We start from the raw sequence: 15,250 nt of genomic DNA on the forward strand, positions 1-15,250 counted from the left end.
AAAAATAAATAAATGCACATTTTTTTCAGGTAAATAAAATGTGTACAGTATTACTTTGGATTGCGAGCATAATTTGTTCCAGAAACATGCTTGTAATTCAAAGCACTGATATATCAAAGTGAATTTCACTATAAGAAATAATGGAAACTTAGATGATTTGTTCTACAACCATTTATTCATATAAAAAAAGATTACGGCAATACAGAATACAGTACGGTTTAAAATGTATGGTGTATTCAGTACGTGGCCAGAGGTCTGTGGGCCATAAGAGCAGTAGAAGGATCACAGTTTTAATGAAAAAAAAAAAAAACGTTAAAGACAGTATCCCGCGTTAAGGAGTCTGGTGCTCATCAAAGTAAAGCCACTGGTGTATACAGTAAAGCTGCTGATGTGTACAATACTGTATGTGGCCAGAGGTCCAGGAGCCCTGGTGGCTCCCAGCGCTTTCTGGAGAACTCGGAGACACTCGGGAACTGTTGACACTTCCAGGTGCTCTGAAAGCGTGTTACGCCTGCCCCTCCCTGCTGGGAGTGTCTCCAAGTTCTCTAGGAAGCGCTGGGAGCTACCAGCACCTCCAGACCTCTGGCCACATGCAGTAATGTATACACCAGCGACTTTACATGGATGAGCACCAAACTCCTTAACGTGGGATATATGTTATCGGTGTAATTCCACTTTTTTTTTTTTTTTTACTTTGAAGCTGTGAAACTGTAATCCTTCTACTGCTCATCTTGCAAGACAGCGCTCTTATATCAAGTTACAGTTTAAATAAAAATGTTGCTCATCTTGCAATACGGCTGTATACCACATTACTCGCAAACAAAGCTATTACTGTATTTATTTTTTTTGTTTTGGGAGCCTGAAAGCATTGCACAAACTATTAGCAGATTTCCGATGCTATGCAGGTCTCCTGCAGATCTGTCAGAGTATCGGCATGCTCGTATCTCGTACGAGGAGGCCAAAACATTCTGACCAGAAGACTCTATGAACTAACTCACAGCTCTGTGGTGGTTCATTGACAACTACAAGCCGACAGCCGAAAAGGCTGCCGGACCTTGTTGTTTTTCCATTCACAGAGGACAGTGAAAGAGTGAAGCAGCTGGGTGAGCAGACAGAGAAGATCCCCAGGCTGGTGTCAGTTGGGATCGAGGGGGGTTGGGGCGCGGATGCTGGTGCATTCATAACATGTTACACCCTGAATATGGATGTAACCTTTTATGAAAAGTGAACTTCTCCTTTAAAGTAATTTGTAAAGCTTTTGTTTTGGTTTTTTTAACAGACATGTCCTGCTTACCTGCTCTGTGCAATGGTTTTACACAGAGCAGTCCTGATCCTGCTTTTTTGGGGTTCCAAGCTAGCACTCCTGGCTCCTTCTCTCCTGCTGAGTGCCCCATAGGAAGCTGCTTTCTATGGGAGTGCTAGTTCGGGCTCGCTCCCAAGTCAGGCTGTTTGGGTCTTTTCAGACACAAAGCGCAGCCAGGTTCCGCCCCCCTCTCTGCTCATTGATTTTTTTACTGACAGCAGCAAGAGCCAGTGGCTCCTGCCGCTCTCAGCCAAGCCTGTGAGAGCCGGGAGAGGGGAGAAAAGCTTCTGCAGACATGCACAGTGCTGCATCCAGATCTGGTGAGTATTTAGGGGGGGGAGCTACCATTAAAAGGTTTTTTACCTTAATGCAGAGAATGCGTTAGGGTAAAAAACCTTTTGCCTTTACAACCACTTAGATTCTGCATTTTGGAGGTTGCATTTGAATACATTGCATTGTGTTGCGTTTCTAGATGCGATTGGTGTGCATATTAACTGGAGGTAAAGAAAGTCAAACCTTTTTTTGTCCTACGCTGCATTTGCTTTTGAAAAGCAGACATAACATTTGACAAGAACGCCTTTCAACATGAGCCCTGTGTCTGTTCACAACTGATCTTTTAAAGTGGATCTAAACCCATCAACTTGGGTTTCCCAAAACGGTTACTTTTTAAGGCATGTTGTGAATGATAACTGTCACAGTTGCTTGCTCTCTCAATTGAACTGTCGAGAAGCAAAATGTCTCTTGTCATAACTAATCACATGTGAGCAGCACCATGGCAACTGCAGATCAAACAGCCTTAGGTGGCAGCTTCCTTGGCTGTAAAGGATAGGTGTGTTTAGTTTGGCTTTAAGCCTTTAGTTGGCTGTTGTTATTGCAGGTTACATATGTAGCACCATAGCAGATGCAAATAGCCCATGGCGAGTAGGAGGATTGGGCTTTATTTTCACATTAACTTGAGTCAGTAGTTGGCGGTTACCTGAAGTCTGATAGTTGCTTCTTTAATCTTCTACCTTGTTTCCCAGTTTCTGCGTTTTGCAATGTGTTTGCACCAGGGCAGCCATCAGAAATTTTGGGGCCCCTTACACAGCTTTAGGCCTGGGCCCCTCCAGGCCTGACCACCAACATTTTGTGGGGCCCGCCCTCTGGCCGTCCCACCAAATCTGCCCACTGGCCATCCCACCGATTCCTTCAGTGTCCTTCAGTCCTTCATTTCTGTTTTAACACTCTTACAACTTAATGAATGAAAATGAATCCAATCCATCAAAGAGACATCCCCATATATTCAGCAAAGAGACAGCCCAATCCAGTAAAGTAAAGAGACGGCCTCATATATTAAGCAAAGAGACACCCTAATCCAACAAAGAGACAGCCTCATATATTCAGCAAAGAGACATCCCAATCCAGCAAAGAGACAGCGCAATCCAGCAAAGAGACATCCCTTCAGCTGCATCGGCTTACTCTGCCGCTGCCATGCTTTAGCAATTGCTAGTTACTACAGCAGCAACAACTCGGTCTTGTTGGTTGGGGCCTGGGCGGCTGGGCCCCTTGGAACCCCTGGGCCCCCTACATGTGTATGGGCTGTCCCCCCCCCTATGGCTGCCCTGGTTTGCACATAGCACCACTTGTTGGACTTCAGATGATTTTTCTCTCCTCCTTATTGACGTTTGTAAAGATATAAGTTAATGTACCTGTACCTGTTTTGGGAAGCAAGTTCTTGTTTGGTAAAGATTCTGAAAACATTGTCCATACATATTCAAAATTAATCATTAGGATCCAAATTTAACTACAGCCCATTTAACTGTAAAGCTGTAATTTTTTTCAGTTTCAGATCACATGTGCTGACAGCAGATACAGTTGGGTGGTAAACCCCCCTAACAGGTCCTCATGTGGACACAGAGGAGTTGATTTACTAAAACTAGAGCGTGTAAATTTGGCACAGCTGTGCATGGTAGCCAATCCGCTTCTAACTTCAGCTTGTTCATTTAAACTTTTACAAAAAAAATCCTGGAAGCTGATTGGTTTCTATGCAGAGCTTCAACAGATTGTGCACACTCCAGTTTTAGTAAATCAACCCCCGAAGGAGAAGCAGTACATTAGATGTCTTGTTTTCTAATCTGAACTTGGAACATTGAGCTCTGAAAGCTGATTACTTCATACGAGAGACCTTATGGTGATTTTACATAACATAGGAGTTGTGAACTATTCATACTCTACTGACCCGCAGTCATCACTACATTAATAAACCTGAAACTCTATCTTCTAGGTTTTTCTTTTGTCACTGACCTGATCACTGATCTGGAATGTCAGCTGTCGGTTAGCTGCAAATGCTATGAAGCTGCCAACGAAATCCTGATCCTCACCCAACTCCAGGACCAGAACCCAGAGCAGAAGATGCAAGTACTCAAGAGGCTCGGCAATATCCGAAATGAGATCGGAGTGTTCTTTATGAACCAGGCTGCGGCGCTCCAAACTGAGAGAGCAGGTGAGGTCTGATGTGTGAGATTTGAGAGCCTTGTCCGAGGTCTAACTCTTTAGTGACTTCGGTAACCACCTCTCACCCGACATACAGTAAAATTAAGGGCCCAAGGTGGCTCTCTCGTTATGGGAAATCGTCCCACTCTCACTGCGCTTGCGCACCCATCACCGATCTTGGTAAAGAGCCATGAACCCATCCGCTGTTTCCGATCACTGCTGTTCACGTGTAAACAAGGAGATGCTGGTTATCTGCATTCCTCTCCTTATACTGACAGCATGTTAGGAGCCAATCAGCGGCATTTCCTCACAGGGGAAATCTGCCCAGATAATCGGGGTACCGATCATCAGTGCCCTAATTATCAGTGATGCCTGTCATTGATGCCTATCTGTGCCACCTCATGAGTGCACATCAGTGAATGAGAAAAATTACTTATTTTACAAAATGCTAGAACGGTAAACTAAAATTTCTTTTTTTTTTTTCGGTCGTTTTTAGTTTCTTTAGCAAAAAATAAAAAACCTAGTGGTGATTAAATACCACCAAACTAAAGCTCTATCTGTCTCAAAAAAATGATAAAGATTTTTTTTTTTGGGTACATTATTGCATGACTGCACTACTGTCATTAAAGGTGTGACAGCGCTGAAAGATGAAAATTTGCCTGGGCAGGAAGGGGGTTAAAGTGCCCAGTATTGAAGCGGTTAAGGGAACTATGCCTTTACTGCTTGAGTTTGTTCATTTTTATTTCATTCAGATAAGGTTTTGAAATGAACACTAGTATACATGCAACCTGAGATCTTTCTCTTCAGGTTTGTATTTACAGCGAAGCAATAAACCAGCAATCTAAAATTTTGGGGTGCCAGACCAAAGGTCACTAGCTACTGGTTGAAATGTAAAGGAAAATACCAAGTAGGAACACAAAGGTGCCTTGTTATCATTTGTGTTTTCATCTTTAAGGAGGGAGTTGGCAGAGGCAAGCAGTTGACCCCTCTGGCGCTGGCCTATTGGGGATAAGAGCGTAGCTTCCAGACATCTGAGAGCCAGTTCATACCACATGCAGTCCAGTGTGTCTCTTTTTCTGCATCAAAAACACTTGGAAAGTAGCTTGTATGGTTCCCAATGGCATAGCGCTCACCAGTGCTTGCAGTTCGTTTCAGAAAAAAAAGTAGAACATGCTGCATTTTACCTGCTCTGGACTGTACCTCAAGGCACTGGAACACACACGTCCTTAATTAAGAGTAAGGAAAAAGTGTGTGTGTGTGTGGGGGGTGGGGGGGGGTGGGTGCATTGGACTGCACCAAAAACGCACCTGGAACGCATCCAGACTGCGATTCTATGGTGTGGACTGGCCCTAGGAGGGAAAAAAAAGTGGGAAAAACACACTGGAACGCATTAAAAACGCGGATACAGGAAAACATCTGGACTGCGTTTCTACGGTGTGAACTGGCCCTGATTGTTTTTACCCCTGACAAGATCCAACCAGCAAAGTTTGTACCCTATCAGATTGTAATCTGATCAAACACTTAGATGACTAGTGGTCATTGAACCCTAGATGCTCAAGCCAAATTGAGCAGAATCTGTACAAGTTGGTTATATAAAAAAAAAAAGATGCACAATTTATTATACCATAATTGTATCTTACAAGTACAGTACAAAATAGAGACAATGGCAAATACTACCATCTGCTTAGTCCTACAGACTTATCCTACAGTAAAAAACATTAAAACCAGCTGCTTACTTACCTCAGGCAAGCTTGGCAGACTTTGCCAAGATACACTTTTGTTTTGATATTTTTGCCAAAATTCTCTAACACTGGTGGTGCCTACAGAGTGAGCCATCATAGACTTGTATATGGCGGTTTCCCAGTGCTCCAGACATAGCTTGGAGCAGACCTCAGCTAGAGATAAGTAAGCCACTAGGTTGGGAGTTTCTAGTAAAGAATAGCTCAGGAGTGCTTAAAAGGTAACTCCACTTTCGTGGGAAAAAAAATGAACAAAAATAAAAAATTCTGTAGCATATGCAATTGTGTCACAAGTCCTATTGTAATTGAATGTTATTTAAAATGACCTTTCCTTTTCAATCTGCACCCCTGTAATGTTCTGTAAAATGCAACATGGCAGCCTGGAGGCGTTCTGAGCACAGTGTACAGAGCACCCCCAGATATGTCATTTCCTGCTTGTGTGATTGGCTCACTGATTTTCCCAGAAGTCTGCCTAAGATACAAGTCCGATTTTGAGCGCCCCCTGCAACAAAAATGTCACTTTTTGTGTGATACTTTAAAATGGAATCGCGTCTAAAGGGATGCATATCCTGCTGCTTTCTTTTTTAGAGCCCTGCAGGTGCAGCAGCTAAGTGGTAATTTTATAAAAGCACTCATATGCACATTAATTTTGCACATTGAAACACAGACAAACTAACCGCTATTTCTTCAGAATAACAAATGGTAGAAATATTTAACATTGTTAAAATCCCTGCAATGTACATGGATCACCCAGAGGGGAATGTGTTTTTCACAACAAAGGTGGAGTTGGTCTTTTTAGGAGGGTGTCGGTCAGTAAACTTTAATGGAAAGTTTAACGCTTCTTTCGGATACTTTAATAAACTAGGCCAACAGTGATGCAGATGTTGCACCAGAACCCCTGATGTTTTGTCAGTTGGAGGAGAGAGTGTTTTTAATGTATAATCATTTCTCTGAATGGAAATCATTTTCAAGTACTCAAACTTTAAAACCACATAGATTTGTCCTCCTACAACCTCATCAGCAAAGCATAGCGAGCTAATGAAATTTTAGCCTGCATTCTGAACATTTGCATATATATTTAAGTGCTGCAATGGATTTCCTGCAATTTACATTTCCCTGCTTTATTCAGGGCTGTTATTTTTTTTTTAGAGTCTCACACAGACAAACCTTATATTTACATCCTTTTAATTTACATTATCTTGTGTAATTTTCTAGCAATTTCAATCCATTTTCTGTCAGAATCTCAGAGTATAAGCGGCGTATTTGACTATAATGGTAGAGAGGAAATGATAGGACTGTGCATTTAAAGGTACTTAAACCTCAAGCTTGCCTTAATTGAATGTGCCTGGTATGGGGATTTAGAGGCTAGGCAAAGTTTTATGCAAACTTGACAAACTACTCACCCTTTCCTTGATTTTTGAGAATGATTTAAGTTCGAAATAAAAAATACAATTTTAATGGGAATGCTTGCTTTACATGTCAGTTATATACTTTGCGAAAAGTGTCAAACTTCAAAATGTCTTACCTGCATCTTCCTTGTAGACTGGCCACACACTTCTAACAGCTAAGTGAGATGGTCAGCCTTCTATCGCTTGCCCACATATACCGTGTATATATACGGTGGCAAGGTGGCTCTCCTGTGCCGGATCACGTTCTCCACACACACACACACACACACACACACACACACACACACACACACAGTTAATAAGCACACTTTAGGCACACATTTAACCCTTTGATCACCCCCTGATGTTAACTCGCAGCCAGTGTCAGTACAGTATATTTTTAGCATTTCACTGTAATAATGTCAATGGTCCCCAAAAAAAGTGTCAGTGTCCGATTTGTCCGCGGCAATTTCGCAGTCCAGTTATAAGTCGCTGTTTGCCGACATTGCTAGTAATAAAAGAAAAAAAAGATATCCCATAGTTTGTAGATGCTATAACTTTTGTGCAAACCAATTAATATACACTTATTGGGACTTTTTTATTGGCCTAAACATTATGAAGAAATTTGATGATGTACATTTCCTTTATTGAATGTGCTTTATAGCAGACAGTAAAAAAAAAAAAAAAAAAAAATATATATATATATATATATATTTTACACACACACCCATATATACATACATTTTTTTTTTTCCCCCAAAATGGTCCTTTTTTTTTTTTTTTGTGTGTGTTTTTTGCGCAAAAAAATAAAAACCGCAGAGGTGATCAAATACCAGCATAAGAAAGCTCTATTTGTAGGGGAAAAAGGACATACATTTTTTTTTGGGTACAGCTTCGCACAACTGCGCAATTGTGAAAGTAACAGTGCCGTATCGCAAAAATGGCCTGGTCATGAAGGGGGTTAATCTTTCCGGAGCTGAAGGGGTTAATCTGTTCCAGTGCAGTAAAGAGAACCTGCATTTCTGCCGTTAGATTTGCAAAACTTTTCTGCTGATATTTCACCAGAGATAGAAGACTCACTACCATAAACCAAAGGATAGTGCTGTAGATGTCCTCAAAAGTCTGCACAGAGCTTGAAGGTAATCTGCAGTATGTCTGTTGTTGTACTTGAATCCTTCTATGATTTATATGATCATCTATAAGATCATCTTCAATGTTGCCATTATTTCAGAAAAGCATTATTAGATAGTTTTGGTAAATCATTGCTTTCTACTGATTGAAATGGGAAGGTCATTCAATAACATTACTTAAACGTTGGTCCTAATAACTGCTATAAGCTATCTGTTATGCTAATTTATATTTTCTCTGTACGGCTTTTGTCCCATTACTTGGCAGTTTATTATGCAGGCAGCAGGTTCCTAAAGAAATCTTCACTGCAGGGATGCCCCGTTCTCTTTCTGTCCCTAAACTTCTTGTGCTGCGGTTGTTAATAGGTTTCGGCTGAACTGAGCTTGATCTCTGAATAGGGGAGAGTCTCAGGATTTGGGATTAGCGCATGCGTGTTTAGACTAGAATCACAGAGCCCGCCAGTAAGCTGTCACCCATGCAGGACAATTGTCTGTGGCCAGGGCAATCCCTGGCAGACAGTCACTCTGTCCTCGGAATTGTGTAGGCTGCTGGTGTTTATCTTTGTCTTTTGAGGATGCTAGTTTCCTGCCTGGCGTGCCGATGCTAGCGCTTTAATAGAATTTGAACACTTGTCTCGCATCTATTTACAGCATGCTTGTTCAAGGTCTGTTCCATTACTTTAAAGGTATTATACTTACCTGCTCTGTGTAATGGTTTTGCACAGAGTGGCCCTGAACATCCTCCTCTCTGGTCCCCTGCCTGCACTCCTAGCTCCTCCTCTCTGGCGAGTGCCTCAATAGGAAGCCGCTTTCTTTGCGGGCACTAGTGGGGGCTTGTTCCCAATCCCTGCACCTAAATACATAGACAACGGGACTTTTAATATTCGGACACTTGCGAATCCAGCAGTGTCTTTATCCAAGCTAATTTTCAATCGGCTCTCGGGGGCTACTGCTGCTGCCATCTCGGCTAAGGGAAACCATAAGGGAAAATACGCTGTCCTTAGTAAATAGGGGGGGGGGGGAGACAAGAACATCCAGCTGAGTTCTCTGCGGCAAAGTCAGCCGGAAGTGGGAGCAGGTTTCTATTAAAACCAGGTACCCACTCTCCCTGAAAGGTGCCAAATGTGGCAGCCGGGGGGGGGGGGGGGGAGGGTGCAATCAAAACAAGCAGAGCTTTACATTTTGGGTGGAGCTCCGCTTTAATGCAAGGAATACATTAAGGTAAAATTTGGCTTTAGAACCATTTTGTTTTCTCATGGTGGCAATATTATAATGACTGCAAATGTGCATTGCGCTCCTCTTGAGGGGAGAGCCTGGTCAAGTGACTGTAATGGAGCTCTCTGCAGCTTTGGGCAGGTAAACTCTGTTACTGCACAGGCTCCTCACTATGACTCACATCTTATAAATCTGTTCTAAAACAGAGGCTAGACTGTGAAGTAACACTGAATTGTCTGATGGCGAGCACTCCTAATTCTGAGCACCTATAAATTTTAGTTCATGAAATGGATTCCATTTGTAAGTCCTTGTTCACACAGATGTACTTGCCAGCGTGGAATGCACAGGTAAGGGAAACCCAATTTGACAGCCGTGCGGGTGAACACAGTGTGTATTCGGGGACCCGCACCTGCATGGATGTCAGGTTGAGACCAGTGATTGTGTCTGTGCAGTGAACGTCCCAATAGACAGAAATGGGACTTCTGCGCATGCCATGCAGGCATACACGGCCCTTTTCACAGATTTAAACTTGGGTATGTCAAACAAAACAAAGAGAAATTCCCAGTTTGCAAATACATGCGTAAGCTGCAGAGGCCACGACAAGGCACCACAGTATTATCTGCAGTCCTAACTCTGTACATTTTTACAGCCTCCATAGTAGGAGCACATATCTAGTAATGGATAGATTGAGCCCCGGTTCACACTCATGCGAGTGCGGGGTTCGCATGTAATGTCGGAGCGCACTGCTCCTTCATTACATGCGATCGGCTGTGCGGTGCGAGTTTAGCCATACACTTTGTATGGCTAAATTCGCACTGCAGCCACAGCAAACACGCACAGGGACCCTTTTTGGAAGCCGCATCAGGATCGGATCGCACAGCGGTTCACACTTGTGCGATCCGATCCTGTGCGAACTGCACGATCGCACTGCGATATGCGATCAAACTGGGGGTGTCGTTAAGATAACATTGACACCCCCAGCGTATCGCATATGGCAGTGTGAACTGCCGGGGGTGCGTGTGCGATTCGGGAACAGGCTGCGGATTCGCAGCCTTCCCGCATCGCATAAGTGTGAACCGGACCTGAGGGCATTGATTGAGGGAACATTTATAGTTAGGACTGCAGATAATACTGGGGTGCCTTGTTGAGGCACATGTATTTGCAAATGTGTGCAAACTAAACCCCTGTTTTTAACGTGAATTGTTGGACAGGATAATTTGGTTGCAGGCAGGCTGGGAATTTTTCTTTGGTTTTGTTTGACATGCGTTGCCCTTCCAAGTGTTCCTTGCTCTTAAGGCCAGTTATAGGTTGGGGCAGCTGCTGTTTGTACACTTAAGTTTGCCTGTGTGAAGGGAGCCTAATTGCATTTTTTATCTTTTAGGTTTGTATAATGGGTAAAAATAAAAGCACAATTGCTTACATTTATGATTTTGTTTAAGCAAAATTTAGCATTTTGTGTATTTTTTTTTTCCCCCACACTATTCAGCAGGTAAGAACGTGTCCAATGCAGAGCAGGGCATGTGGAAGAAGAGCTTTTCCAGCTTTGAGAAAGGAATCACCAACTTTGAATCCATTCGGGACTCCACGAACATGGCTCTCTTATTGTGCAACATGGGGCGACTGATGAGGATATGTGCCCAGGCACACTGCGAAACTGGAAGTGATGTCGGAAGGGGGGAGTTCTCTCCCGAGGAGGCTCTTTATTACAATAAGGTGGGACTGTGTGCCAATGTGTTATATATACTTTTATTATTTTAGTACTTGAAAATAAATATATACCATGTGTACTCTTGGACACCTATTTACCTAATGTCCATATTGCAAGTCGGTTTCTGTTCCACGGCCAATACAGTGGGAAATGATACAGGCTTCAGTGATATCTAATGAACTTATTCAATATTTTTCTCTTGCCTGCTATTCAAACTCAATATATTTTGATAATATTTAATTCTTTTAAACAGGCATAATAAAGAGCACTAAGCTTTTTAAAAGCTTTCACCACAAGCCATATTCAATTAGCCCACCAGGCATATATCTGTGACTAACACAGAATGCTGGAAAAGTAAAAGAACCCACCAGTACATAATAAACCTCCTCATTAGTTTTGCCGTGATAACACATTTCATGACTGCTTGTATTTTTATTAGGTGTTTTTAGCTGTACTATTTCGAGCCACTCAAAAAAAAAAAAAAACAGTTATAACTATACAGTGGAGAGTTTTCCAACCTCCAGGCACCCCCCCCACCTTTTTTCTCATTTTTACTACAACTTAAAAAATCTGATCTGAGCTTGTGTGTGATCTAATAGAGTATGGGCTTGGAATCCAAAATGATGTTATGCTACCCACTTCCTTTATTTAATCACACATTTTGTATGTCTTTTCATGACCTCAGTTGCACAATTTTTGTCCCTTTTTGGACTATCTTTTGGTAAAACCATAATTCCACGCACTATATAGTGCAGAGAAGAGATTTATTATTATTATAATAATAATAAAACAAAAGGAATCATACTTTCAAAGCAAATCATAGGGATGTATCGTCCAAAAAGTAACCCTAGCAGCTGGTCACATTCAACAAAACTTAAAGTGGAATTCCAGGCTATTGCCAAACTATATTTAAAGTGGTTCAAAAAGCTTAAGGCTTTTTACCTTATTGCATTTTATGCATTAAGGTAAAAAACCTTCTGGGAGCATCTCCCCCTTATACTTACCTGAGCCCCATCTCGATCCAGTGATGGGCATGAGAGCAGTGGCTCTCCTGGGTCTCTCTTCCCATTGGCTCACTAAGCAGAGGGAGCTTTTGGCTCCTTCTGCTGTCAATCAAAGCCAGTGAGCATATGGAGAGCAGGGTGTGGGGCCGAGCCGCACTTTGTGTGTGAATGGATAATGCCTATTCACAAGAGTGCAGCTCAGGAGTGAGCCTGCTCGAGTGCCCTCATAGCAAGACACTTGCTATTGGGGGCACTTGGCAAGGGAAAGGAGCCTGGACCTCCAGCATGGGGCACAAAAATAAGAGAATCAGTTCTACTCTGTGCAAACCCGTTGCACAGAGTAGGCAAGTATGACCTGTTGTGTGGAGTGTGATTTTTTTTTTTTTTTATTCCTCTTTTAGAATCACTTTAAAATTCTAGTATGGCTTCTTTAAAAAAAGAAAAAAAGAGAAAAATATAATACCCATCTAGGCGAATGTAGCATCTATCCTCCACTGCTTCTAAGACTGAGAACTGAGTGATAAAACTCTGCGGATCGCTCGGTTCTCAGTCTTCAGTGAGCAGAGAACTAGTGACTGACAGTGACAATCACCGACTCTCTGCCCCTTCAGCACTTATCAGAATGCTGGGCTGTGCACGGTGAGGGAGAGGTTGGCTTGCTGAAAGGCTAAGCCAACTGCCAGTCCAGGCATCTGGGTGGATCTTTCCTCAGCCAGGACCAGCTGAGTGACATCAGCCAGCAGCAGATTTTAGCCCGCTTTCGGCTGAAAATGGGTCACAGGAGAGCGGAACGATCTCCACTCCTGTGATCCATAGGAAAAAAGGGTCTAAAAAGCTTTGCCCTTATTTCTCCTTTTTTAAAACCTGCTCCCCCCCCCCCTTCTAAATCTTATTCTAGCTACCCTGTGAAAGGAAGATGCTTATACTTGCCTATTTTGATGGCCTTATATGATCTCCCAAGCAGCTGGCTTCAGGGGAGAGGAGATATCGCTGCCAGTGGCAGAAATGTCTGGGTGATAACCTCACCCATAGGCTTGCTATCGGGCATCTGTTGTCTGCTGTCCCTCCTCCCCCCCTGAAGCCGCATCTGGGAGCCGTTCACATGACCAGACCGGAGCGCACAGAGAATAGGTAAGTATAAGCATCTTCCTTTTCACAGTGTAGTTGGAATTGGTGCCTTTATAACTTTTTAGCTGACTGTAAGGTGTAATGACCCCTGATGGAATACCCTTGATCCGGGTTCCCTGGGACCTCCTGGCTTCCTGTGGGGTAAAGTGTTTGAGAGGCTGGTTTGGTGTGGGAAGTCTACACTGGATTATAGCCTGTCCCAGTCAGCAGCATTTATGTATTTCTAGTCTTTTTTATTAATGTTTGATTGAACTGCAAACCTGCCTGGACTGCTTTTGGGCTATTTCATTCTCAATAGCCAACTAATAATGCGCAAGCATTGACTGCCTAGGATTTTATACCTGGTAATGACAGCCCTCTGTGTTCTGACTACACAGGCTTGTGAGTGGTTCCTTGTATTTGGTTTATTAATATTTGTCTTCTCTAGTGCCCTTCCGTATTTTTCTTTTAAATTTGTTGTGTCTGAGGGTACTGATTAGAACACATAATAGCTAGCAGGTAGAAAATAAACACATTTTTAATATGCATTTGCCAAGGTAATGGTACAATATTCTTGAAAGGTGAACTTGTCACTTGAAGTGGAATTTTAGAACAAAAAAATTTATTTTCTCTTTTGTTTATTGACGGACATTGTTTCAGATGTTCATAACCGTTGGGTTATACTGCCCCCTACAGGAGTAGGACACTAGGCAGAAAAAATGTCTGGCTGCACCCATGGGCACTCCCTCTCTCTGCTATAGGCATTTTTTTTCCTGCCTAGTTAAGAGTAAAGACCTAGTTCCTTGCTGGGATCTTTGGTCCTGGCAATTTCTTATTTCCTGGGATCTTTGGTCCTGGCATTTTCTTTTTTTTCCTGGATTTTTCCTGTGAGATCTACAATCAACTGCTAGACTAGGCCGCAAGCTGGATAATCTACATCCAATGGTCACCCCAGTCTGGCACTAGGTCGGCCGTGACATATGCCCACCAGAGGGAGGGGGGCCTGCAAGTTAAACGCCTTGCGAGGTCACATACGACCGGGTTTCGGCGGTGGGAGCCCCCTTCTCATCCCTTGGTGCCGACTCTTTTTCGCTTCCTGATCGCCATGCGTGGAGAGCAGATTATCCTGGTGGCTGCAGGTGCGTGTTTCTGCTGGGTGGTGAGTCTGGTGGGGGTTCTCTCCCTCTCTGCTGAGGATCGCTTTGTGCCTGGCGACCGGTTTGTGCTGCCTGGTGGGGGTTGTCCCTTGCAGTATGTTACACTTTTTGTGGGGTCCCCCTGGTGACTCATGGAGTCTTTGGAGCACATCTCCCCACCTGATCCCCTCTCTGAGGCTGCGGGGCCCTCCGGGTCCCAACCATCCATTGATGCACTGACGGCGGTCCTGGAGTCCTTTGTGTCCCAGGTGGGGGTGGTCTTGGGGCTGAGTGCTAGCAAAAAGCGCCCCCCCCCCCTTCTCCTGCCTCATCTATCTCAGATACTGAATCTGATTCAGCCGCCGTGGACGTGGGTCACCCTGCTGGGTCTGCAACCACATGGCCAGAATTCTCTGATAGTGAGGATGATTCTTCCACATCTGCGACCGCGCACGAAAAGGCGCTGGTGGAAGCCCTGATTGTATCTTTGCGTGAGACCTTGAAGATGGAGGCAGCAGCTGCGACAGAGGCACAGGTTCCCTTTGGCACTCACAAGCCATCCAGAGCGGCAAGGGTGTTTTCCTTTCTCTGTCTATTTTTACAGAATTGACGCTAAAGAGTGGGGACGACCGAAGTGTCCCCATGTGGTCCCTAAGCGCTTTACTAGGCGTTACCCCTATGAGGTGTCCCTTCTTAATAAGTGGACTGTTCCACCGGTGGTGGACCCTCCAGATTTCAGATTGAACAAGGCAACCATGATTCCAGTTGAAGAGTCCCCGGCATTTAAGGATCCGGCTGACAGGAAGGCGGAGGCTGTGACCCGCAATATGTACACTCTGGCTGGTTCGGCACGGAGGCCCAGTATTCATTTATTGCCCTGGTGTCGCAAACTGACGGAGTGGGCTAAGCTTTTACGCCGTGATCTGGAGGGAAAACCGCTCCCCCATGCCTTTGCTGAGCTGGCAGACCAGCTGGTCCAGGGGCTGCAGTTTATCTGTGATGCCTATTTGGATGCGGTTCCCCTAGTGACTCGGATCTCTGTTTTGGCAGT

General features: G+C 43.8%; 1 protein-coding gene across 2 annotated transcripts in view; it reads left to right on the forward strand.

Annotated features, from left to right (window-relative positions):
• The window catches only part of EDRF1 (erythroid differentiation regulatory factor 1), a 146,943-nt gene that overhangs the window by 60,508 nt on the left and 71,185 nt on the right, over window positions 1-15,250 (forward strand). Inside the window, exons 17-18 of one of the 2 annotated variants that reach the window (XM_082269364.1) lie at window positions 3,567-3,785; window positions 10,731-10,957. In XM_082269364.1, the coding sequence (XP_082125490.1) occupies window positions 3,567-3,785; window positions 10,731-10,957 (446 nt within the window). The remainder of the gene's footprint in view (window positions 1-3,566; window positions 3,786-10,730; window positions 10,958-15,250) is intronic. The other variant, XM_082269365.1, reaches the window with a different exon arrangement.

This window comes from Pelophylax lessonae (genome assembly GCF_965119305.1).
Source record: "Pelophylax lessonae genome assembly, chromosome: 9".
Taxonomy (NCBI): Eukaryota; Metazoa; Chordata; class Amphibia; order Anura; family Ranidae; genus Pelophylax; species Pelophylax lessonae.